Source organism: Lytechinus pictus, chromosome 8 (genome assembly GCF_037042905.1).
Source record: "Lytechinus pictus isolate F3 Inbred chromosome 8, Lp3.0, whole genome shotgun sequence".
Taxonomy (NCBI): Eukaryota; Metazoa; Echinodermata; class Echinoidea; order Temnopleuroida; family Toxopneustidae; genus Lytechinus; species Lytechinus pictus.
This window is the reverse complement of record NC_087252.1, coordinates 25,253,466-25,277,551: the sequence shown is the minus strand read 5'-3', so window position 1 is coordinate 25,277,551 and position 24,086 is coordinate 25,253,466. Positions and strand designations below refer to the sequence as shown.

Genomic DNA, 24,086 nt, shown 5'->3' with positions numbered 1-24,086 from the left:
TTTAACAGAACAGGTCTGTTAAAAAAGGGGAAAAGTGTGTTTTATCAAAGGAAATTTGTAAGGTTCCATACACCAAATACCAATTTCCTGTAAGATTACGCAATCTGGTAAGATTACAGGTGTTCTCGAGACTCTGCTGCAGGAACTTCTTTTATTTTAAGGATAATTTTTTTAACGGTGCACACCGGCGAATTCGACTCCAGGCCGATCAAAGCGTTATCATTGACATACCATCGGTCGGTTTGGAGTCGGTTTCGTTGATGTGACCGTATACGGTAAACATGGTAGATTGGACTTGTCCCGGTCAGAATGTTCTCGGGCCTGTTTCATCGAGCTTGATACAATAACAAACAGTTTAAAGCTACTGAAATGATACAATTTGATTGGCCGATAGTAAATTTGTTATGAATATTGTTCATTTGTTATAATAACAAGTCTTTATGAAAAAGTATCCCAGTATACAAACGAAATTAAGTCTTCCGTGAAGTTGAGAGATTTCAGTGCTTAACAAAGTAGAGTCCAAGGTCTATTTTTATTCTCGCTGTTTTCACCATGGGAAAGGTGAAAAAAAGTTTTAGAATTAAGACAATAGAGCAATGGGAAGTCTCCCTGAAAAAGGAATTGTTAAGATTTAGAGATGAGGAACAGATTGTTTTTTTTTAAGTTTTGATTTTAAAAAACGTGGGAAAGCGCGTGTCACTATTTCAGTTATATAATTGTGTGTGCCCTAAAGAGGTATGAGGAGCATGAAAGCATCAGTGTTTTTATTTGATAAATTTTGCTGTTTTACATGAAAGTTTAAATTTAATCGGATGCCGACTTATAGTGACTTACAGACCGCGTTTTCTTTTCTTCTTTTTTTATTAAATAAAAACCCAAGCAGCACCAACTCCTTGAAATGGGTAAAATCTTTCCCATATCCAATCTCTAAATTTTTAAGATAGGTTCTGAATTTGCCATTTCACAAAAACATAACACCGTGAGAGGGAGCTAGATATCTCAAACATCACAAATTAATTTCAGTCAACGATGATAAACAAATAATAAATGGCAAATACTCGTACTTTTTACTTTTGTATCAGGTTAGAATACTAAATGATACTCGACTATAATTCACACCATTCTCTCTAGAATCATCAGGGGCCCGTTACACAAAGCTAATTAGCAATGATCGTAGAACATTTTTCTACGATTGATTGCATTGACTACAATGTACAATCAATCGTGAAAATCAAGCGTACGATCAATCGCTAACCTTTGTGTTACGGGACCCAGATTGAAAATAAATGTATTAGATTGTGATGCATGGGTACCAAGCCAAAAATAGATTGAGAATAAGATTGAGTTCTATATACCTATCAGAGTGAGAATAAGAATGAGCACTAAATCTATTAGATTACAATATTTCAATCGAATTTTGGATTGGTCCCAAATATCAATCTTTAAAAAAATTAGTACTCATCGATCGAGAAGTAGTCGTGCCACAAACACAATCGTTTTCCAGCAAGATAAAAATTAATTAATATTTATTGTCTATTCATGATTCTAGTTTTACACATTCACATAAAAATGTAACTCAATTACCTTTCCTGCTGGTATAAAGTATTCAATCCATTAACTTTACAAAACAAAGACTAGATAGGCCTATATTTCCCTATTTACAATCAATACCTAACATGATTGTAAAAAAAGATTATGGGGGTTATTCTAATTCAAACAAAATATTAGACAATACTGCTTCAACTGATGATATCACAAATCATATAACCCATACATAATCAACACGTAATCAAAAGGAACAATATAACAGTTTACGTCACTATTACATTTTCAATCAAACTCAGTGAAATGTATACAAAAAAAGGATAGCAAAATAGAAAAAAAGAATGTTTAATACAAAAATACATTCAAGTAAGGTTACTCAAGGACTGAAACAATATGGTACAATTCCTCCAGACTCATTTCAGCCATACAGTCAATTATTTTCAACCACTTATTCAATATGCTCTTTATTAAACTAAAGGAAGATACGTTAATGCAAAGTCAATCTGATAAACACTATTATCATATACATTTAAAACATTTCATTCTAAAAACAAGAAAAAAGCAAAGTATTCTAAAAATATTTAAATGATATCTATATTTAATACAATTTCCCCACGTTTGCTACTAGTATTATTCAAAAGAGTAACGGTGACGTCGGCAGCCTGAATGTTTATCTTAATGAGAGCGAAAGCTTTTTTTCCCCGTCGTTTTTGCCACCCATTTATTTTTTTTTCTTGTAATAAGAGATTAATTCGCCTTTTTTCCCTTTCTTATTCGGCATACCAAAATTTTCTAAAGTCTCTTAACTTCCCGGCCATCAAACCATCATTAATGTCAATGGGAATTTGATGTAATTCATTTTGATCGTGTGTCATATAAAAAAATGGATATGAACGTGAATCTGAAAAGTTATAATTTTGATAATATGGAACATTTATAGCGCTCGATGAAATGTTTCTCAGCGCTACAAACTATATTACCCTCGCTTTAGCACGGCTACTGTGCTGCACTCAACCCAGGTGAGGTGATCATGGCACCTGGTAGGAATTTATTCCTTAAATCGCAGAGCACGTACAAGCTGCTCTGCTAACGCCAGTGTAATTATCTTGCTTGACTGTAGAGCGCTTAGAGACTTAAAGTGTTAAGCGCTATATACAAGTAAGTATAATTATTACTAATATTATTTCTCTAATTAGGCGCTCAAGCGTTTAAATACATCCTTATGGGGACCATTTTAACAATTAATGTTTGGCGTTTGGGCTTTCTGAATGACAAACATGAAACAGTTATTCAATATTTTCCTAAAGAGCGTGAATTGTTGTAGCTTTATTTTTTTTTCTTTTATCCTCTTAATCGAGGTATTTATTCACAATAACATGTACATATATACAAACAATAAAAAAAAAATCAATTCACTTCAATAATGCAATAATTTTTTGAATATCACATTTTTTCAAAATTCCTAACTTGCTTTTTTGTTTACATAAACTTTCTAAATAAATAATCATAGTAAGCTTGAATTCAATCCATAAAGAATTCGCATCATATCTTTTTCCTTTGAATATGCTTTTTATGTAATTTTGATAAATAACAAATTGAGCAATAACACAAAATAAATTACACATAACATTGCTGGAACTTTGCAGATCATAACCTATGATTAATGTTTTTTCATCTATAGAAATAGTCATCTTGAAAATATAAAATACCAACCTTTCTATAATTTTCCAAAAAAAATCGAACATATTTACAATACAGTATGAAATGAAAAGTGGTATCAACTTCTCCGCAAATGTTACATGAGTTGTTTTCTACTACATGCCACTTAAATAAATTGTCTCTTGAGGGTACAATCTTGTTCAAAAATTTAAAACTAAATTGTCTAATTCTATTATCCACAATTAAATGCAACTTAAAATAAAATACATGGCTCCAACTAAAGGAAACTGGTAATGAAAAAAGATTAGACCAAAAAGAAACAATGCCTGGTTCTTCCGATACCTCCGAACATAATAGAGAATATATCTTTCTTGTTGGTAAATAATCTAGAGTTATTTGTTCTCCACTTTTTAATGAAATTAAGATTCGTTCACTTTTTTTTAATTCGAGTGGATAATTTTCCTTAAACAACTTATTCAACCAATAAACAGGAAAAGACTTTTTTAATTTAGCATATTCTAAATCAAATAAAAGCTGAGAAGAATAGACAGATTTATTTAAAATATTTGGTGCTAACCACTGACGATTTCTTATAACATCCTTAACCCTAATTATACCTGCATGCTTCCATTTCTCAAATACCAACATACGTTTATTAAAAGTAATATTGCTGTTATTCCAAATGATTTCATTTTCAATGTTTTTTACTCCAAATATACCAATGTATCTTAACTTGGACCAGCTACAAAAAAAATCATGGTAAAAACTAGGTATATTTGCTTTTGTACAAAGAAAATTCATATCTTTTGTTGATATATTGTATTCAAAACATAAAGGAATTTCACCAATCTTTGATAACCAATAATTAAAAAGAAATTTCCAACTACGTTCGCCTTGCTCTAACAACTTGCTTATCCACGAAATCTTAAGCGATTCAATTTTCGATTCCAAGTGGACCATACCAAGACCACCTTCGTTTGTTTTATTTATACAAACATTTCTTTTAACCTTTTCTTTTGAAGAATTCCAAATAAAAGTATATAACATTTTATTTAGAGATTTGATTACTTTCTGGGGAATTCTAATCACTTTTGCAGGATACACAATTTGAGACACCAACAAAGTTTTGATGATAATAATTTTTCCGAAAAATGTTAGATTTCTTAGTTTCCATACTCTAATAATATTTTGTATCTTATCTAGTTTATTTTGCCAATTATAATCTTCAACATCTTTCTCATTTTTCCCAACATATATACCTAAATATTTTATCGGTTCTTCAGTACATTCTATTTGTCCGGGGACAACATCAATATTAAGCTTCAGCAGCTTGGTTTTTAGCAAATTAATCCTTGGCCCAGCATTTGAACCAAATAGTATTAATTCTTCCATCAAAATAGAAAGAGAACTTTCATTTTTCATAAATATAGTTGTATCATCTGCAAATTGGGATATTTTTACTTCTACTTGATCATCATTCAACTGCGAAATCGGTAAACTGAGACCTTCAATTTTATGATTCTGTTTAATTTTCGTCGCCAAAACTTCTGCAACAATAATAAAAAGTAGTGATGAGAGGGGGCACCCCTGCCTTACACCTCTTTTAATTTGAAAAGTTTCAGAGATCCAGCCATGATTTAGCACACGGCCTTTTGCGTTTTTATACATCGATTGAATCCACCGAATGAATGAATTTCCAAAATTTAATCTTTTTAAAAGGTGAAATAGAAAGTTATGACTTATGTTGTCATAGGCTTTTTCAAAATCCAGAAACATAATTATGCCCGGGGCTTTTATGCCCTGATAATAATCAATTATATCTTGCACCAGACGTATATTTTCGGCTGATGACCTTTCTCTAATAAAACCACTTTGATCGGGAGATACAATGCTCGTTATTACATTTTGTAGTCGTTTGGCAAGAACTTGTGCAAGAATTTTGTAATCCACATTTAGGATTGATATTGGTCTCCAGTTATGAATGATGTTTTTATTTCCTTTTTTAAACAATAACGCCAAAATGGCCATGTTTTGACTTGGAGACAATTGCTGCTTTCTATGTCCTTCATTTAAACTGTTCATTAACATATCTTTTAGCTTGCTCCAAAAGCATTTATAAAACTCGGCTGTGAGGCCGTCGCTACCTGGTGATTTATTATTCTGCATTCTTGACAGAGCCTCGGCACATTCCTTTTCGGTTATATCACCTTCACAACCCGATGCTTCATTTTCATTTAGGATTTGTATATTTGTATGAAATAAATATTTTTCGTACTCTAAATCACTAATAGAATTAAGGTTTTTATATAAATCATCATAATATTTACGTAATCTCTGTAATATTTTCACCTTATCAGTGATTGTTTTACCGTTGTGTTCTAGGCAATCAACTTCTTTCTTTTTTCCGTTTCTTTTTTCAAGGCCAAGAAAGTACTTTGTTGATTTTTCACCTTCCTCCATCCACTTCTCTCTCGATCTTATGTAAGCTCCTTTACATTTATAATTATACAAATCATCGATATCTTTCCTTATTTTATTGATTTCTTCGACATTTCTATCATTAGGACTACTGTCCATTTCTTTGTTCAATAAAAAATATTGCCTTTCCAATTGAACAAGTTTTTCTCTCTTTTTTCGTTGTACATCTATAGCATATTTAATTGTATATTCTTTAATTCTAACTTTACACATTTCCCACTTTCCTTGAGCATCAAGGTTCTCATATTTCAATTTACATTTATATATTACATTTCCGATATTCAACCTATATATATCATCTTTAAGTAGGTCACTATTAAATTTCCAGTAACCCCTTCCTCGCACGTCGTTAAAAAGTTTTAATTTCAATGAAATAGCATTGTGGTCACAATTGAGACATGGTCTGATATCCGTAGAGAGAACATATTGGCTAAGGTCTCTTGAAATAAGCCAATAATCCAAACGAGAAAATAAATTGAGGGAATTTTGCCTCCATGTATATTGCTTACATGCTGGATATAACTTTCTCCAGATATCTAACAATAAGTATTGTTTTTTTAGCTTTAAGATATAATCATCTGCACCATATGTATATAAAATTCCTTGTGTGTCTATTTTTTTGTTTTGAGCATAATTCCAATCTCCACCAAAAATCATTTTCTCATTTGGATTTACAACGTTTTTAATCCAACTCATAAAATTTCTATAAAATGAACCTTTATCAGATCGTTTGGTGGGTGCATAAATGTTAATACAATTAAAACATTCACCTTGACATGTGAAAGACAAATTTAGTATTCTACCATCTCCTTTAGCTTTGCTACATATGTTTTCAATATGAAGCTTATTTTTAATCAGAACTGCAACCCCTTTCGAATGGTTCGTTCCATGATTAAAATAACATTGGCCTTTCCATTCATTACTAATTTTAGGTTCTAGATCACTTGTCCAGTACGTTTCTTGTAAAAACACGATATCACTTTTCTGTTGATTTAACCAAAGAAAAATCTTACTTCGCTTCAGATGATCCCGAAGCCCTCTCACATTCAAGGATATAAAGTGCACTGAAGCACCGATCATTAAAAGTAGAGAATAAGATCAACTTTGTCTAGGAACGTATTCGAAGTTTATTTGATTTTATTTGATCCTTTTCGCCTTCTTTTTGCGGGTTTTTTACCTTTCGAAACAGCCTTTGGAACTTCAGATGATGATGATGTTGAAGGTGAGTCAACTTCGCTTTCGCTGCTGCTCACTTGTGCTTCTACGTCCTTATTCAACTGCCTTCTCTGTAGTCGCTGCTCTCGGTTGTTGGAGATCGCTCCGTCTGACGCGTACGATGTCTGACGATTTGCAGCTTTACGAGGAGGAAGTGAAGATGTACTCGCGCCACTACGATCACTTTGCTGTGGTTTCGTCAGGAAATCCGCGAGGCTCGTTTGACGTTTCGCTTCTTGATGACTCGAAGAAGATTCTTTGTGTTGAGTGGTCGCTTCAGGGTCGGGAGCACACGCTGTATCCATGGTATCACTAGATGCCGCGATATTACGTAACACATCAGCACTTTCGTTGTCAGGGCAAGCACTTTTCATGTGCCCAAACTTGCTGCACCTTAGGCACTTTACTTCACTAATACAGGTGGATGCATGGTGACCAACTTCTAAGCATCTCGAGCATTTCACCTGACCCCTGCTGAATTGCTGTGGTTGGCCATCGTGGTAAACTCTACCGGTGAACAGGTTACCGAAGCTCATCTTTCTTGGGAGTGGGTGGGTTGGAGGGGTGATGAAGATGACCCTATCCCCATTCAAACAATTGGTAAGCTGACCGTTGACCCGCAACCTCTGCCGATGAATATCTCCTTTTATTTCTTGCTTTCGTGCCAAGATCTCTCCTCTGATGACGTCATCACTTAAAGAAAGGGGGATATCTTTCACTACAACCCTGGTAAGATGCTCATCCCTCGCCTTTGTAAAAGGATTGACGTCATGGATAGCAACAAAAGATCCACGTAGATCAAGGCCGTTTGAAATCAATGAAACTCTATCCTCGGATGAGATTAGGTAAATTCTCCATAGGTGTCGAATTTCTTGAATACCTGAGATATTCTCAGGGTCAACGACCTTTACGATACTCTTGTAAAGTTCCTCTCCCGAAAGTGGTTTCTTGTCTACGTTACGGATGTCGGTTGAACGTAGAAATACGGGTTTGGGACCTTGTGGAAGAAATGAAGGGAGTGGCCTAGCTTTCTCCGCAAACATCTCGGAAACGGGACAATAATCCAAATTATACTCACGATGTAAATGTCCTATGATATTCCTTTGTAAAAGTCCTTCAATATGAGAGAAAAATAATAATAGCAAAAATCGATTTCCAAAGATTTAAGTTCAAATTGAACGGAGGAGAGAAGAGAGGCGTCGTAACACCTCAAAAGCGGCTTCTCATTCCTGTTGTAGCTTTATGCCATGGTCAGCTCGAGCCCCAGGTACAGCCATAATAGACCTTATGCATATGACGTCATAATCTCACAGCGCCCTCCCTTAGAGGATATAGGAAGACGCATAAACGGAGAGCGGGTCGGAGATGGTCCAGCTGCAGTGATTCACCGACAGATGCGTGGCAATGGCTTCAGCCTCTAAGAGATGCCATGACGTCAATGAGCATGACGTACGTTTATAACATCACATCATATTGCCGACAGACATGTTTATATGGTGGTTATTTCGTTCATGAAAATAACATTTAAAAAATTGCTCCAAAAATAAATACTTACATTATCTAGATATCAACTAGCCTTAAGGTACTTCTGTAAATTGTATAAATACACATGATACATGAAATAAAGAATTTTTAACAACACGTGAGCTGTACCGTTTTCAAAGAACGTTGGGATGAGTATTCATAAGATTTAAGATCCAATCCCTGGAACTAAGGAAGGCCATTATACGGTCAATTTTACATTCCTTTATACAGGTTTTGTATCGTTTTATTATGTCAGAGTTAACTGACTTGTGCTATGGGAACTCGATTTTTCTCCTCATTATGTCCATGTACATTAGAACTGGCATCCGATCGGAGATAGGTCAGTATTCATGGCTTTGTTTTGGCAATCCTTGAGTTTCAGCCTAAGAATGTTTGGTTACCATGGTGACGATATAAATCCGTTTCCAAGGTTATTGGTGTCAGTCCACTCTGGGCTCTGAAAAGAAAATAAGAAACGAAAAACATATACCAGAACTTTGTAACCAAGCGTCAATTTAACAAATCAACGAAAAGAAACAAACGCAACTAAGACAAGTTTGGAAAGTCTGCCGTATAGCTATCCTGGGCTCCGTAACACAAAGGTTTGCAATCAATCGCTAAACACCAATGACCAATCAAGATCATCGTTGCCTGCGCACTCTGTTTAAAATACTGACCGGGAACTAATCAGTGTTATATGTTATATTATCAGTGTGGAGCGTTGTGGCCCATTGGATTAGTCTTCGGACTTTGAAACAGAGGGTCGTGGGTTCGAATCCCAGCCATGGCGTAATTTCCTTCGGCAAGAAACTGATCCACAATGTGCTGCACTCAACCCAGGTGAGGCAAATGGGGACCGGTAGGAAGAAATTCTTAAAAAGCTGTGTGCGCTATGAACGCCTAGCTTAGCCGGGTAATATAGGAGCGCCTTGAGCACCTAACAAGGTGGATATGTGCGCAATATAACTACCCTATATTATATAAATATATATATATATACATATATATATATGTATGTATTATTAACTTATTTATTGGTTTTCTATATTCTATACTGCAGAGTTATGCAAAATTGATAGATATATATATATATTTGCAATTCATCGCAAACCTTTGTGTTACGGAGCCCTGGGTTCATATTGCTTCATAATGATACCCATATAAAAAGAACACTGCACCATTCTAAAAGGGAAATCCTCTGGCAAGCCCATCATGCGTGGTTTCCATGACATTTTCCCTGGCGACAATTGCTCCGCTCTAGATTCCACACACCAATCGAATGTCCAACGCTATACGCTACCCTAAACCTAACTTTAAGCTAACATTAAACCCATTGCAATCCTAACCCTACGTCTTAGACGAAATTCGGCTCGGAGCAATTGTCGCAGGAACAAATGTCGTGTTCATCCATGCGCGTGATACTGTTGAGAAGGCTATGTATAAAGTGGTGCTAGGGTTTTCTGGTATAGGGCTATCACATATGGGGCCTGTTGCTGAAAGAGTTTTCAATCGCAACTCCAAAAAGCCATTACAAGTTCCTAATAGCCGTGTTTCATAGGTTAAAAATAAAGTTGCGATCTTTGGATTTGCGTTTGATCTCAATTCTTTCTGAAATGGGCCCCCGCGATCGTTCCGACGCAATTGGTTTCCCATGTTGCCAGGCTTTTTAGTCATTGTTATGCAGCTCGTATGTTACGAGGTGTCCTTTAAGGGCACTTCATGCTACAGTCACACAAAAGAAACTGAATTCTTGGCTCAGTCACATATAAATTACCATTAAGGTATCTTTTCCATGCAATGGTAACTTGCATGGAGTCCTTGATTTTGATTGGCTGTTGATCAGCGTTACCATGGTAGTTAGCATTGGATAGCAAAGTTACCATACAATAAGTCAATAATAACTTTTAAAGCAACTTGGCCCGGACCGATCTGATTATTATACGAAATATTCCGAATGGTTAGCAAGACTTTGGTTTCGTTGGTGCGACTGTAAAGCCAGGGTTACGCCAAAACCGAATTCTCCCGAATACATTCGGACTGATTCCAGCCGAATCGAGCATAATTCGGACGGTTTTGGTGGATTCGGGAACATTCGATTTTTTTCGCATTCGCGGAGGGAGAACAGAATACTCCTGAGACCACCCGAATACGTGAGTTCGGATGGATTCGCAGCTGATTCCGTACCGGTGTAACCCGGCCTGTAAAGATCTTCAGAATAATTTAAAAATCAATTAGTTGGGTACTTACATGGGGCACGCGGCGTTGTTACCACCAGACCTTCTGATGAGTCGGAACTATCTCCGTTCTCATAATAAACTATAAAACAAAGAATGATATCAAAATCGAAATTAGAGTAAGGTCGGCAAACAGAATTCCCACAGTGAATTTCAGCAATTATGATTGTGACAAACCCTGCTCGAGTAGAGAAACGTTACTATGCTTAGTTGCTCTTTCCCAAATCATTAACACTAAGAAGAAAGTTCAAATTGAAACCCTTGATGTTGGACGACAAGCATTACCCGAGGCGGTGCAAATGTCTGCAATCGTGCACATTTATGTCGTGTATCCCCATCGTGCAGTTTGCTACATCATGCACCCCAATGGGTAAAGAGAAGAATCAATGAGGGAAGGTGTAAGTTGGAACCCTCTTTAACTTTGCACCTATGGTTTGAGATTACAACGCAAAGGTTGCAGTCAGGGTTCATTTAGGGTGCAAAGTTAGCGTTTTCCATGGCAAAAAGAAGATATTACTATTGCACGTGTCAACTTTAATAAGTGTTACTTACATGTATATGGAACATTTTTCCACAATAAAAATTTGGATTTGGTGATGCAATTAGTTGAAATCTTATTTCAGAGTATATTTTATCATATTCATATTGTATCTGATAGTTTTGTATCTGGCAGGCATCATAAAGTCAATCAGATCAAATTCTATTCGTGATAAAAACACAACAGAATTCAACTTTTATACTAAAAATGAAACGCATTTATGGTATGCCCGAATCTGAGTCAATTTCCTCCAGATCATCATTTACGAGGGATAGTGAGGAAAGAACTTCATCTCCGGTTCGCAGGAAGAGTAAGCTCTCAAGGTAATATCCGCAAACGAAAAACTTGAAATAGGCCTATTATACTCACGAACTAAGTAGAAGGTCAGTGCTATGACAGTGATGGCCACCACGATAAAGAACATGACAAAACAGATCAGTCTAGCCCTCGTCGACGATGTCTTTTCATTGGAATACATCATGATGATTGGATCCAGGTCACCGTTCACGCCGTGACCGTTGGGGATCTCTTCGTCCAGAGTTGTGATGCCGTCAGTGTCCTCGGCTACCATGCTGTTTTGGTAGATTGCCTGAGGTTTGTCTTCCTCGGATGTCTCGTCGTACATCGGTGGGGGCGTGCTATTTCCATCTGCAGACACAGGGGACTCGGTCTCGGGGTGAACTGTAACCTCTGCAGGTGTCTGACTCTCCTCGTCTTGTGAAATCATCTCGTTTTCAGCTGTGGGGTCAACGGCAGCTTCATCTATTTCCGGGTCAACTGCACTGTCTATAAGATCTGTGACGTCATTTGCTTCGTCATCAATTTCGGGTGTTGGTTCTGATGCTGGTTCAGTTGGTGGATCCGTTTCAGGCATCGACTCGGGTTCGGGTACTGAATCGCTTACGGATTCTGGTTCGGCTGCCGGTTCGGGTGCCGGTTCGGGTGCCGGTTCGGGTACCGATTCGGGTTCAGGCGGGGGTTCGCTATCCGGAGGTGGAGGTGGAGGAAAGTCTGTTCCATCAGCTGTTAAATCACCTGCAGATGGATTGTCCATATCTTGTTCAGCACCTGCAGGAGCGTCCGTTGGTGGCGCTATATCTGGCTGTTCTTGGGCAACGCTCTCTTCAGCCGAAACAGAGTCTTGCACTTCTTCATCCTGTTTGATAAAAGAGATTAAAAATATCAATTCTTTTAGATGGAAATGAATCGTCAGTCAAGAGGGTGAGGGGTATTATTAAGAAAGGATAAACACATGTCGTTAGGAATGTGTTGTTAAGAAAGAACATTATAGCCCTTCAAAACCTTACACTTCAGGTTGACGAATCCTTAAAGATAACCTTTCTGGACCTGTAATATTCATGCAACTTTAAGATATTACAGTCTTACCTGCGTCATTTGTTTTCGTATGAAGGCAAAGGGACCAAATAGCCTTCTAACGTCTTATGAATATGACCATGAACCAAAAAGAATGTTGTCCTTTTGTTCAGACAACATTCTGTGAACAACTGCACCAACATGGCCAACAGCCCCCTCCCCCTAAGACTACCACTTCTGATTTGATTTTCCCATAGTCAATTCCTCACAATTTCGCACGACCGTAGTTTCACTTCAAAGCTATACCTTTCAGGGACTCTTAGGTCGCCTGTTAGCAGCTCTTAGTGGCCCAATTGTAGTGAAACGTTTGTTAATCTGAAGACCTCTTGTGTTTATACGACTTCTTATTCACCGGTTCTCTTTCATTCTCCCGATTTAATGTCTTTCGATGGCTTCTACCTGTCTGATTTTCTTTCTGTCCTTCCATTCTAGGTGTTTCTCCTCTCCAATTATCTCAATCCTCACTATTCTTATTCCGTTTCTTTTTTTTATCTAACGCTCTGATTTAATACCTATGTCTTAACTATACGGATCATTCCCATAGCATTTATTTCGACATGTTCGGGGGGGGGGGGTCATAAAGTTCTTACGCTTGATGTAACGTTGCTATCATGGCAATACCCATGGTAACAGGGCTCAGCAGCCAATCGCAATTAATATTCTCAAGGTTGTTACAATAATGGCAAAGTTACAATAGTTGTAACTGGTTATGAAACGGGCCCGTAATCTTCAGTGACTTCATTAATCGGCAAAATTAATAAATATAGAACCTGGAAGATAAACATATTATGCGCAAGCAAAAACCTTTAAAATACAATGTAACGCAAATACAGACAGGTCTTTCGATTGTCGGTGTTTGCTTCAAAAATGTATATTTAAACGTGTATCTGCTTACGCCTCTTCGATCCAGCTGCGGTAGGAAAGCCCAAACTTTGGCTTAATTGGTCGCGTTGTGTTGAAATATTTAAATGATACTTAATTTAGTCTTTGACCTAGGCCCATTGTGGTCCCCAACTCTGACCAATCTTCGATTCAATACATGTAGGTCCCAAAGTTTGCAAGGTTAAATTAACATAAGGAGTAGTTGTTATATAATCAGTTTATTTGCAAATCTGCACATTAAAGGAATACAATATACGCCCAGAACACTTCCCTTTAATGAGAAAATGCAGGGCAATAAAAGTAAATACAGAAGACAAAAAAGACAAATCTTGGAATATAATACAATAATCATTATATCACATATATATATCTAGAAACACCAGTAGGTGCCTCTGAGGGACCGCAACAGGCATGACGCAAGCTGAGACCGGTCAAACGCCAGCCAAAGAGCCTCTGATGTCCTTTAAAAAAAGCGTTATGTATGGCATCATCCCTCACAGCACCGAGGCATGCAGCCTCGACAGTCGCTGCCTTAGCAGACCAAATGAATGAATTATTGAGAATTTGATTGCAAGTAACAAGACATTCTTTATGTGAGCATTGCTTCTTTTCGGCTAAAAGGGTAAATATTTCACATATTTTGTTGGTGTAAGCAGTCATCTGTTTCATTTGATAGATGGGGTTCTGCGAAAAAGAAATCGTCAGGGTTATAGGTCTTTGTTGATATGTTCCATTAAAATGATTGTAAAAAAGTATCTATCACTAGGATATAGGAAGAATACAATGCAACTATATACCTCAGCAGACATCCATGAAAGACGAAAACGAAATATACATAAAACCATGTAAAACACGTCAGAATACTACAGTGCGTATCAAAAAAAAGTTTACACTTTGAAAAAGCCCTGGGAATTAAAAAATGTACAACATGTGGATAATTTTTTCACATATAATCTTGGGTTTGGGTCTCATCTATCCAATGAAAGTAAAAGTTTTGACAGAACGTTACACTTGAGTGAGCATTGTCCATTTTTGTAAAGCTCGCAGAAATGCTCGTTTACACGCTGTGTCAAGGGGAAAGGGCGAAATCAAACTTACCCTGCGAAATATTTCTCATACATTTCCCATTGCACTTTTTGTCAATTGTAATAAATGGATACATTCAAGCATTTTGTTACAATTTTGCCACCCAATTTGAAATTTCAACACTTGATAAGCACAACATTTACCCTTTTTGTGCCAGCTGGATCTGAGGACATAACTAAATCTGAACAAAAGTTAGTATCAGACATCTCCAGCATTTTTTCACGAAGTTTTTATCATTTAGAGTGGGTTTATATTTCATTTTTCATATTAATACTTGTTTCTCCACACTTTTTCCAAGCTTGACAATGATTAACAAAATGAAAATTGAACCTAAGCCATTTCATCTAAATCACAGCTCAGTGTAAAGCAAATATCTTCACGATGGCCTCGGTGTGTGGGGGAGTGGGGTGGGGCGCAATGCACTCTTCGAAGTTTTTTGGGTAAGAAAACAAGTTAAAAAGGTAAAAGATGTCTTCAAATCAATTTTACTAGCTAAATTCAATGTGCTCTTCATGATTAAGTTCTACTTTTACTCGCATAACTATTTCAAAGTTCTGCGCAAATCTATTTCCACTAACTTTTCAAAAGTAAGTGGTGCTCACTCAAGCGGAAATATTTTTCGACAGTTACATCGTCATTTGCTTAAATGGATCTGTACCAATGTTTAAATGTGGAAAAATCTTCAGGATATTACAAATATATAATTTTACAGGATTTTTTTTCTAAGTGTAAACTTTTTTTGATACGCACTGTATATAGGTGACATTCCCCATAGACTTGTTTGTTAAAATGGCACTTTTAAAAAACTCATACAAAATAAACGTAAAATCAAAGGGTCGAATGTTTACTACCATTGGATAAAATATATATCTGAAATTCCATATTTGACCAGAAAGGGTATCGTAGCCAGGTCATTTTAAAAATAAATCGCCATTTATGAAGATAACTCTGATGGGATCAAATTCATCAACTGAAACAGTAAAATAGCCCTAATTCTTCCGCCAGTCGAAAAATAGTTCCAAAGTCATTGATATATCTTCCCAATTTGGGCAAAGGAAGTTCAGAAGTTACCATTTCCAGAATCAGTGTTAGATTTTGAATCATATTCATACACTTTTGTCAATCAGCAATATCAAATTGAAAAAAAAATCGAATGGGTTGTTTCGAAGGAATATATTTTGCCTTCCTGTTGTAATTGGGCTCATGGCACCACTAGGCAGAACAACACGCCTACTTCTGATTTAGGGGCTCTAAGTTTGGGGAAGGACTTTTACATTCCAATACTCTATTTTTAGAAATATTTAGATACGCATGAATTTCATACATGTGATTAGAATGAATAACTTGATATAGATGTAATGATTCCATGATAATTGTTGATTCACTCTACATGTATATAATGTATTCTGTTTTTACTCTATTTGTATGTTACATACATTGAATTGATAAGATGTTGAATGATTTGTTAAACTGCATGGCGCCTTTGGAAATCAGTTTTGCATAACTGAGCAGGCCTACCCTGCAGTATAGAATAAAGAAAACAAATAAATATAGATAAACAGATAAATGCAGTTCCTAGTTAATAGAATAATTTTTAAACATGTTAGACGTTTAAAATTATGTTATCGATGTAGACTAGACTGATCACAGATTATATAAAAGCTTACCCCGCAAAAAAAGGAAAGTATGGCCTCTTTTACATTTTCCATTTTTAAAAATAGAAATTGAGTAAACCTATCGTGTCAATAAAAAAATCGAACTATTCAGATTAATACGAAATATATGTACGTCTATAAATGTACGTACATGTACATTTATCTTCCAATAAAATCAGCAAAATCTATGGCTATCATTTTCGTTTATGAATAGCAAAGCTTTCATTTTATAACTAAATTCGTGCAGAAACATACTTTAGCCAGTTATGTTACATTGTAATGACTAATAATGCGATATGCTGTCACCCAGGCACATTTGCAGACACCAAACAGTTGGTAGTATCTCTATTTACAGCCTGATAATATTTGTTCGTAGCAATGCACATAAAAGGGCAGGAAGACATTTGTATTTTAATTTATAAACAATTTTTCTGGCGTGGCGTTTGATTAATTTCAGAAGTTTCCTAAGAAAAACATATCAAGCAACATGTCTTACATTCTTCTTGTTTGGTTGGTTCTTTTATAAACTGGATGGTTGGATGGATAGATCTTTTTTTTTTCTAGTTTGTTCCTGTTCCAGAATAGTTATCCTTGCAGCATTGTGATCATGTATCTTGTTTTCGAGTTGACTTGTCGAGTGCATGCCCCTGCAAAACTGGTTGTCCCTTTTCAATCCTGTCCTACATATAGGCCTAACTTGTTTTGAAGTCTTTGAGTCGGATATCAAGGCTTGGAATTGTATTTCTTCAAAATTTTCCCCTAATTTAAAGAAATATGTACCTACAATTCAAGATTATACCCAGTACTGCATGGGATTTGTACCCATAACCATTTCCATTGCAAGCACATTGGTTGACGGGTTGGTAGGGTCGCTTTAAAATTACTTCAGGCCTATTCGTTTGCGACTCGTGCGTAATCGGAATAACCCCTATTCTGGCGCTAGGGAGAAATAGTAATAGGAAGCGGCCCGTGTAGGCATTTTCGTCTGAGATCATGATACACCATATATATAGTTTGCACAAGGCCAATGACCGATAGACGTTTTATCATAGCGCATTTAACCATGTATACGTTTGGATTAACGACGTTGAATCACTTTTTAATTCAGAGAAATGGTGAGAACGTTTTGCCGATTTAACAATCCTTATCATGCTTATATCATATTACTTTGCCCTCGAAGGGAGAATAAAATTAGAATTATTACATTGCAAAGTGATGAAGGGAAACAGAAGAAATGAAACATATTATAATTGCAAAAAAAAAGATGCAGATATATATTCTGTTCGATCGTGTCTCGCACTGCACTTCATATTTCATTTCCTCTAATAATAGTGGTATAGTATTTTTCGTCAGTGAGTGTGTGAGTGTGCGGTTCTTAGGAACATGGAATGGTGTGTGGGGGGGGGGACGCGTTTGTATTTCTAGTACATATATTTCTTGACTTTTTAGTAACTATTTTCTTTAATTTCTTATGTGGGATCTATATAATGAGACTATATATCTCACATTTATAATATTGACTTTCCTTAAATTAGGTTTCGATTGGTGTTCTACTTGTCTTGGGCTAGATGTTAATTGGCGTTTCACCTTTTCTTACATGGAGATATATTGGTATTTCTACTTTTCTCAAGTTACAGATAAATTGATGTTACAACTTTTCTTAACTTAGAGCTAGATTGGTGTTCCTATTCTTTTCCTGAGAAATTAAGTTAGAGCTCATTGGTGTTTCTACTTTTATTAACTTAGAGTTTGTTTGGTGTTCTACTTTTCTTAAGTTATAATTTGATTGTTGTTTCTACTTTTCTTAAATTAGAGTATGGTTATTGTTTCTACTTTTCTTTAGTTAGAGTTTGATTGTTGTTTCTACTTTTCTTAAGTTAGAGTTTGATTGACGTGTTGACTTTTCATAAGTTAAACCCTGATTGGTGTTTCTGCTCTTCTTACCCTCTAAACAAAGTTTACCTAATATTGAGTTAAATGGGAACATGCGTATTTGTGGGGGTAAAAATACACCAAATATTATGTAAATTTCACGCAATGTTGCGTTGATATTTACCCTTCACACATGCATTTTGCCCAATATTGGAAAACAAAAATTACCCAGCAAACATGCAAGTTCCCTTTCTACCAGATAGTGGGTAGGTTTTTACTCTCTGTTTTTAGAGTGTAAGTTAGAGCTTGATTTCTGTTTCAACTTTTCGTAATAGTTAAATCGACGTTTCTACTTTTCTAAACATTGAGTTTGATTTGTGCTCCCTCCTTCTTATAGTGTCTTTTATAACTGCCTATTTACATAAATTCGTGAGAATTTTGAATAAGTAAAGCTCGGGTTACACCGGAACCGAATCAGCTGCGAATCCATCCGAATACATGTATTCCGGTGGTTTTGGGAGTATTCTGTTCTCCCTCCGCGAATGCGACAAAATTCAGGAAGGAGTCGGGAACATTCGAATCAACCGAAACCATCCGAAGTAGGCCGAATTCGGGTAGAATCGGTCCGACTTTATTCGGGAGAAATAGGTTTTGGTGTAACCCTGGCTTAAAGATCTAAAAGGAAGAGGGAGAAGCAATCGGGATGCGAATACAGAGGAATCGGCCATCGTCTGCTATTGGTAGTGTGTTGACATAGTCATTTAAGGTACTCCTCTACGGCTACGTAATCCTTAAAGTACCATTTTCATCCATTTCACAGTGACGTTACGTAATGTGAATGGGTCAAGTGGTAAACCCTCTTCTTTCCGTGTGTAAATGTCAATGGGTTTAGTTCACATCAGTAACATTTTCACTGGTGCATAAGAATTCCTTAAAGGTAAAGTCTACCTCATAAAAATGTTGATTTGAATCTCCAGAGAAAAATTAGACAAGCATAATGCTGAAAATTTCATCAAAATCGGATGTGAAATAAGAAAGTTATGACATTTTAAAGTTTCGCTTATTTTTCTCAAAATAGTTTTATGCACAATTTAGTCACATGCAAATGAGAGAATCGATGATGTCCCTCACTCACTATTTCATTTCTTTTTATTGTTTGAATTATACAATATTTAAATGTTCACAGATTTGACAATTCGGACCAACTTGACTGAACCATATAATGTTAAACAATAGTAATTCCACATGTTCAGGGAGAAATAAAACTTTGTTTCACAGGACAATGAGGAGAAAATTAGAATATTTCATACTTTATATAATAGAATACAAAAGAAAAAGGGAGTGAGTGATGTCATCAGTTCTCTGACCTCATTTGCATACCGACTGGGATATGCATATGGCTGTTTTGTGAAATGAAGCGAAACTTTAAAATGCCATAACTTTCTTATTTTACATCCGATTTTGATGAAATTTTCAGTGTTATCCTCGTTTGATTTTTCTCTTTTTATTCAAATAGACATTTTGTTGGGGTGGACTTGTCCTTTAAACAAATACCTCGTACCATTCCATATTTGGTTCGAAACCGAACGTGTAAGTTTTTTGGCTGATTTGATATTGAGATGATCATTGCAATGTAAAGTAAGCTTATAAAAAGATATATAAATGTAAGTATTACTATCATTAATGTTATAACTATTATTATTATCATTATTATTATTATTATTGTTATTATTATTAGTAGTAGTATTATCATTATCATTGTTATTATTATTATTATTGTTATTATTAATATTATTATCATTATTATTACTCCACTAGCTGCGTGAACACACAGTGTAGAGTAATATTGTGTTCTTTACAAAATATTCAGTCTTGAATTTGAGCAATTCAAGTTCAGTAGTCCACAAAGTGGAAATTCTGTACATGTTATAAGGTTCCAAATATATGATATTATTTCCACACCTTTAATTTTAGAATATTTTAACAGTGTGAAAAAAGTCTTCCATGTGAACACACTAGAAACACAAACACTACCATGACTACGAAATTATCTTCCCATTTGAGCATTGTAATAACCATATCTTCACGTGCTCCACTATATGTGAACACATTGTGAACACACCACCATCGTGATCATTACCGTCACCATCATCATCATCAACATCATTACCATCATCATCATCACCATCATCATCTTCATCATCATCAGCAGCAGCAGCATCTTCATCATCATCATCATCCTCACCATCATCATAAGTATACGGAAGAAGACGGAACTACCTGTGGTAACTTCCGGTCGTTCCTTCTGATCATAGATCTTGATCCTACTTTAATTATCATGTTAAAACATCATCACCACCACCACCATTATCACCATCATCCTCACTATCATCAGTATACGGAATACGAAGGAACTACCTGTGGTAACTTCCGGTCTTTCCTTCTGATCATAGATCTTGATCCTACTTTAATTATTATGTTACATGCATAACATTAAGTTTATTATTAAGTTCCTATAATTATTATCAAAATTAAAGATGCATGCATTTTGCGCGTAGGGTGGACGCATGTATTATGGTAACATCGGAACTTGAGGCTTGCAGTCCTCTGGTGAACGGAGGAATTGAACACAGAGGAAGAAGAAGTAGTACACTACAGTGGTAATTCAATATTGGACTTGATTAAGTACAGTACGGGGTTAGTATTTAATAACAGACAATTAGATAATACATATACATAATGATGCATGTATGAAAATTTAAGGAACGGTAACACGACAGGACTTTGTCTTGTTTTACACAAGGATACATCACATGTAACATACCATTGTTTTACTTACCATATTTTTACTAAAACTTCCAATGAAAAAGTATGAAAGCAAACTTCAAACTCGAGCACACTTGGTAGTAATGTTCTACTCTCTCCTTGTATATGTGGTGGATTAAGCGATCATGTCATATAAAAGCGCATGTAAAAAGTTCCCCCATTGCAAATTTTCCAGAAACACTGCCGTCAGTCAGAACCTAGTCGAACTTTGTTGCATGGGCTTCATAACTTATCTTATCCGCTTCGTGAGGGGTGTGGCTGGTCAACCGAAAATTATATTCTGTTGTGGAAATAATTTCGCATATTTTGCGGTACACGTATTAGGAGAAGCTGCACCAGCCGTGTGTACGTGGGATCAATAGCCTTCTGAATCATCGTCAGAGACGCCTTCCAGAGTATAATACCGGCATTGTATGTTCTTTTTTATTCTTCTGTGTGCAGGGGATCGAAAAAGAAAGCCAACCCTGATTGCAAGCCGAGTCTAAAATCATTGGCGAGACAATAGGAGCATTGGGGCATGGCTGCCAAGAATACATGGGTGTGGGAAGTTGTGCCCTCTTCTCGACCAAGCTATTTCGCGTTACGTTGTCTACACAAACTATAGAGTAAAACCTGTCGGTAGTAATAGTGTCAGTAGAAAATAGTGGGCTAACATTTATCATTCGTAATTCTTAGAAAGCTCCCTCATGTGTGGTGGAAGGAGTTTTATTGTCGTCTAATAACTTTTCATAAAGAGAGGAAGGTTGTTGCCTGGGTGTGAGCTATAGGTTGCAGGCGTACCAGAGAAGTGGGAGATACGGTATAGAGTTACTGGCGTACGGGTCGATGCGGGTCTTGGGGGACATGGACCCCCTAAAATTTTCACGACTACGAAAAAAAAGGAGAAAGGGAAAAAAATAAAGAAAAAGGGGTGATGATATTATTTTGTAAATGATATGTCAAAATCTATCACAAAAATAGATTTTGGTACTGAAAAGGGATTTTTTTTTTACTTATTACATGCGAACGCTTCGCTCGCTTGAAGTGTGGAAGACAATTTTCCCCATACGCCATGTCTTGACCCCCTCAAAATTTTGGTCTCATTAAGCTACTGTATGGAGTAATATGTTTAAGGTGTGTTCACACTATTACAAAAGTCGGAGCTAGTCAATGACTACTGAGAAACCGTCTTAACATACTCTGATCTGTATTTGACTTTTTATTCGGTCTGCTCCAAAGCGGTTTTATTTCGGCAGAACTACGAACCAAACGTAATCTTCATAAATCGTCATGCCCTGGACACTCAACCGTATCTCTGTGACCTGCATTTTGTTGTTGTTTTTATTTTTACAAACGTGCATCAAAAATATATTATCTACGTCTGGGCCGAACTTTTACCCCGTCATCCGAGAGACATGGCCCGGGGCTCGAACCTCAAACCTCTGCATGATTACAGGCGCTCATGACAACTTCATTAATATAATATTAAGTGAATAATATATCATGTTATAGCAGAACTAAAAGGGGGATTATTTGTAGTTATCTCTTGTGCTAATGCTTCTGTGTATGTTGGGGTTGGGGGCACTATTCACTTCAATAGAAATCTTGTTCATATGGAAATATATTTTGTTCATATGATCATTAAAAGATCCAAAAGAAATGGAAAATAGATAGATGTGTAGAGTGGAGAAGACAGCAATGAATTAAAGTAAGAATAAAGAAAGAATTTAGAAAAAGGAATAAATGCATGTAAACAGATAACTAATTGATTAATAAAAACTAATAAATCAAATATATAGAAATAAGTCGTCATCAAGTTATCAACTGAGGTAAATCAACAAGTGCAGATAATATGGAGTTTTAGAATGCGCAAATTCACTGAAAGTAACCCGAGTGTTCACAGTTTTTTGCAAAGTGGACAACGTGAAAAAGCGATACACCCTGTTAAATTAGTCAAATTTACCAATGCGAAAATAATTTCACACTGTGGATACCTCAACAGTGAGAGCGTTCATAGTGTGTCCACGTAGTTAACTATGTGTGCAGATGTGATGCACACTATTAAAACATTCGAATTCAACAGTGTGAAAACATTTCATCTCCATTTTGTGGGTATTCACAGTGTGTTCACATAGTGGACTATGTTCAGACGTGTTTCACACTGTTTAAAATGCTGAAATTTGACTGTGTGAAGGTGATTTCACACTGTGGACATCTCGGTAGTGTGAGCATGGAGTAATTGATGTCCATGGTGTGAATGTTCACAGTGTGTTCACATAGTGGACTATCTTCAGACGTGTTTCACACTGTTTAAAATGCTGAAATTTGACTATGTGAAGGTGATTTCACACTGTGGACATCTCGGTAGTGTGAGCATGGAGTGAATGGTGTCCATGGTGTGAATGTTCACATTGTGGTCAAATAGTGAACTCTGTGAAGATGATATTCACACTATGAACACCTCTACAGTGAGAATTTTCACAGTGTGTTCATATATAGTGAACTCTGTGAATTCTGTGAAGATGTTCTTCACACAATGCTAAAATGCTCACATTTGACAGTGTGAAGGGGATTTCACACTAGCACTGTCCTACACACTGTGGGACACTGTGATAGCTCCAGCAGGGGCGATTCGGGAATGGTGTCGATATACTGTGGACATCTCGGTAGTTTGAGCATTGAGTGAATGCATGGTGTCTATGATGTGAGTGTTCACAATGTGTTCAGATAGTGGACAATGAGAAGATGTTATTCACACTGAAAAATGCTGTAATTTGACTGTGTGAAGGTGATTTCACACTGTTTCCCACACTAGGAACACACTGTGGGGGCACTGTGTTATTTCCGTCAGGGACTATTCGGGAATGGTGTCGATACTGTGGACATCTCGGTAGTATGAGCATGTAGTGTTTATATCTCCATGGTGTGATCAATGTTCACAGTGTGTTCACAAAGTGGACTATGTTCAGACGGGTTCCACACTGTTAAAATGCTCAATTTTGACTTTGTGAAGGTGAATTCACATCGTGTTCCACACTGTGAACACACTATGAAAAGACTGTTGGGACACTGTGCTCTTTCCATCAGATGCACTCGGAGAGGGTGTCGAAAAGGGGGAGGGGGTACCCAGGTATAAATATGGCATAGGCCTACTGGAACGTATATAGGGCGTGGTATAATGGAAGTGATTCATAAAAGGCTACAGAGGTTATCTTTGTG

The 24,086-nt window shown here is 36.4% G+C and overlaps 1 protein-coding gene across 1 annotated transcript; it reads right to left on the bottom strand.

Moving 5' to 3' along the window:
* Window positions 1-1,509: 1,509 nt before the first annotated feature.
* On the bottom strand, window positions 1,510-21,490 carry LOC129266994 (E3 ubiquitin-protein ligase RNF12-B-like). Its single transcript, XM_064103843.1, has 4 exons — window positions 20,902-21,490; window positions 11,563-12,349; window positions 10,669-10,737; window positions 1,510-8,878 (listed from the first exon to the last, which is right to left on the bottom strand). Coding segments are annotated over exons 1-4 (861 nt in total). The 5' UTR covers window positions 20,905-21,490; the 3' UTR covers window positions 1,510-8,876.
* Window positions 21,491-24,086: the final 2,596 nt, after the last annotated feature.

Coding starts and splice junctions, on each gene's coding strand:
- LOC129266994 (XM_064103843.1), bottom strand. Junction 10,738..11,562: donor ACTGACCTTCTACTTAGTTC/GTGAGTATAATA, acceptor TTTGTTTTATAG/TTTATTATGAGAACGGAGAT.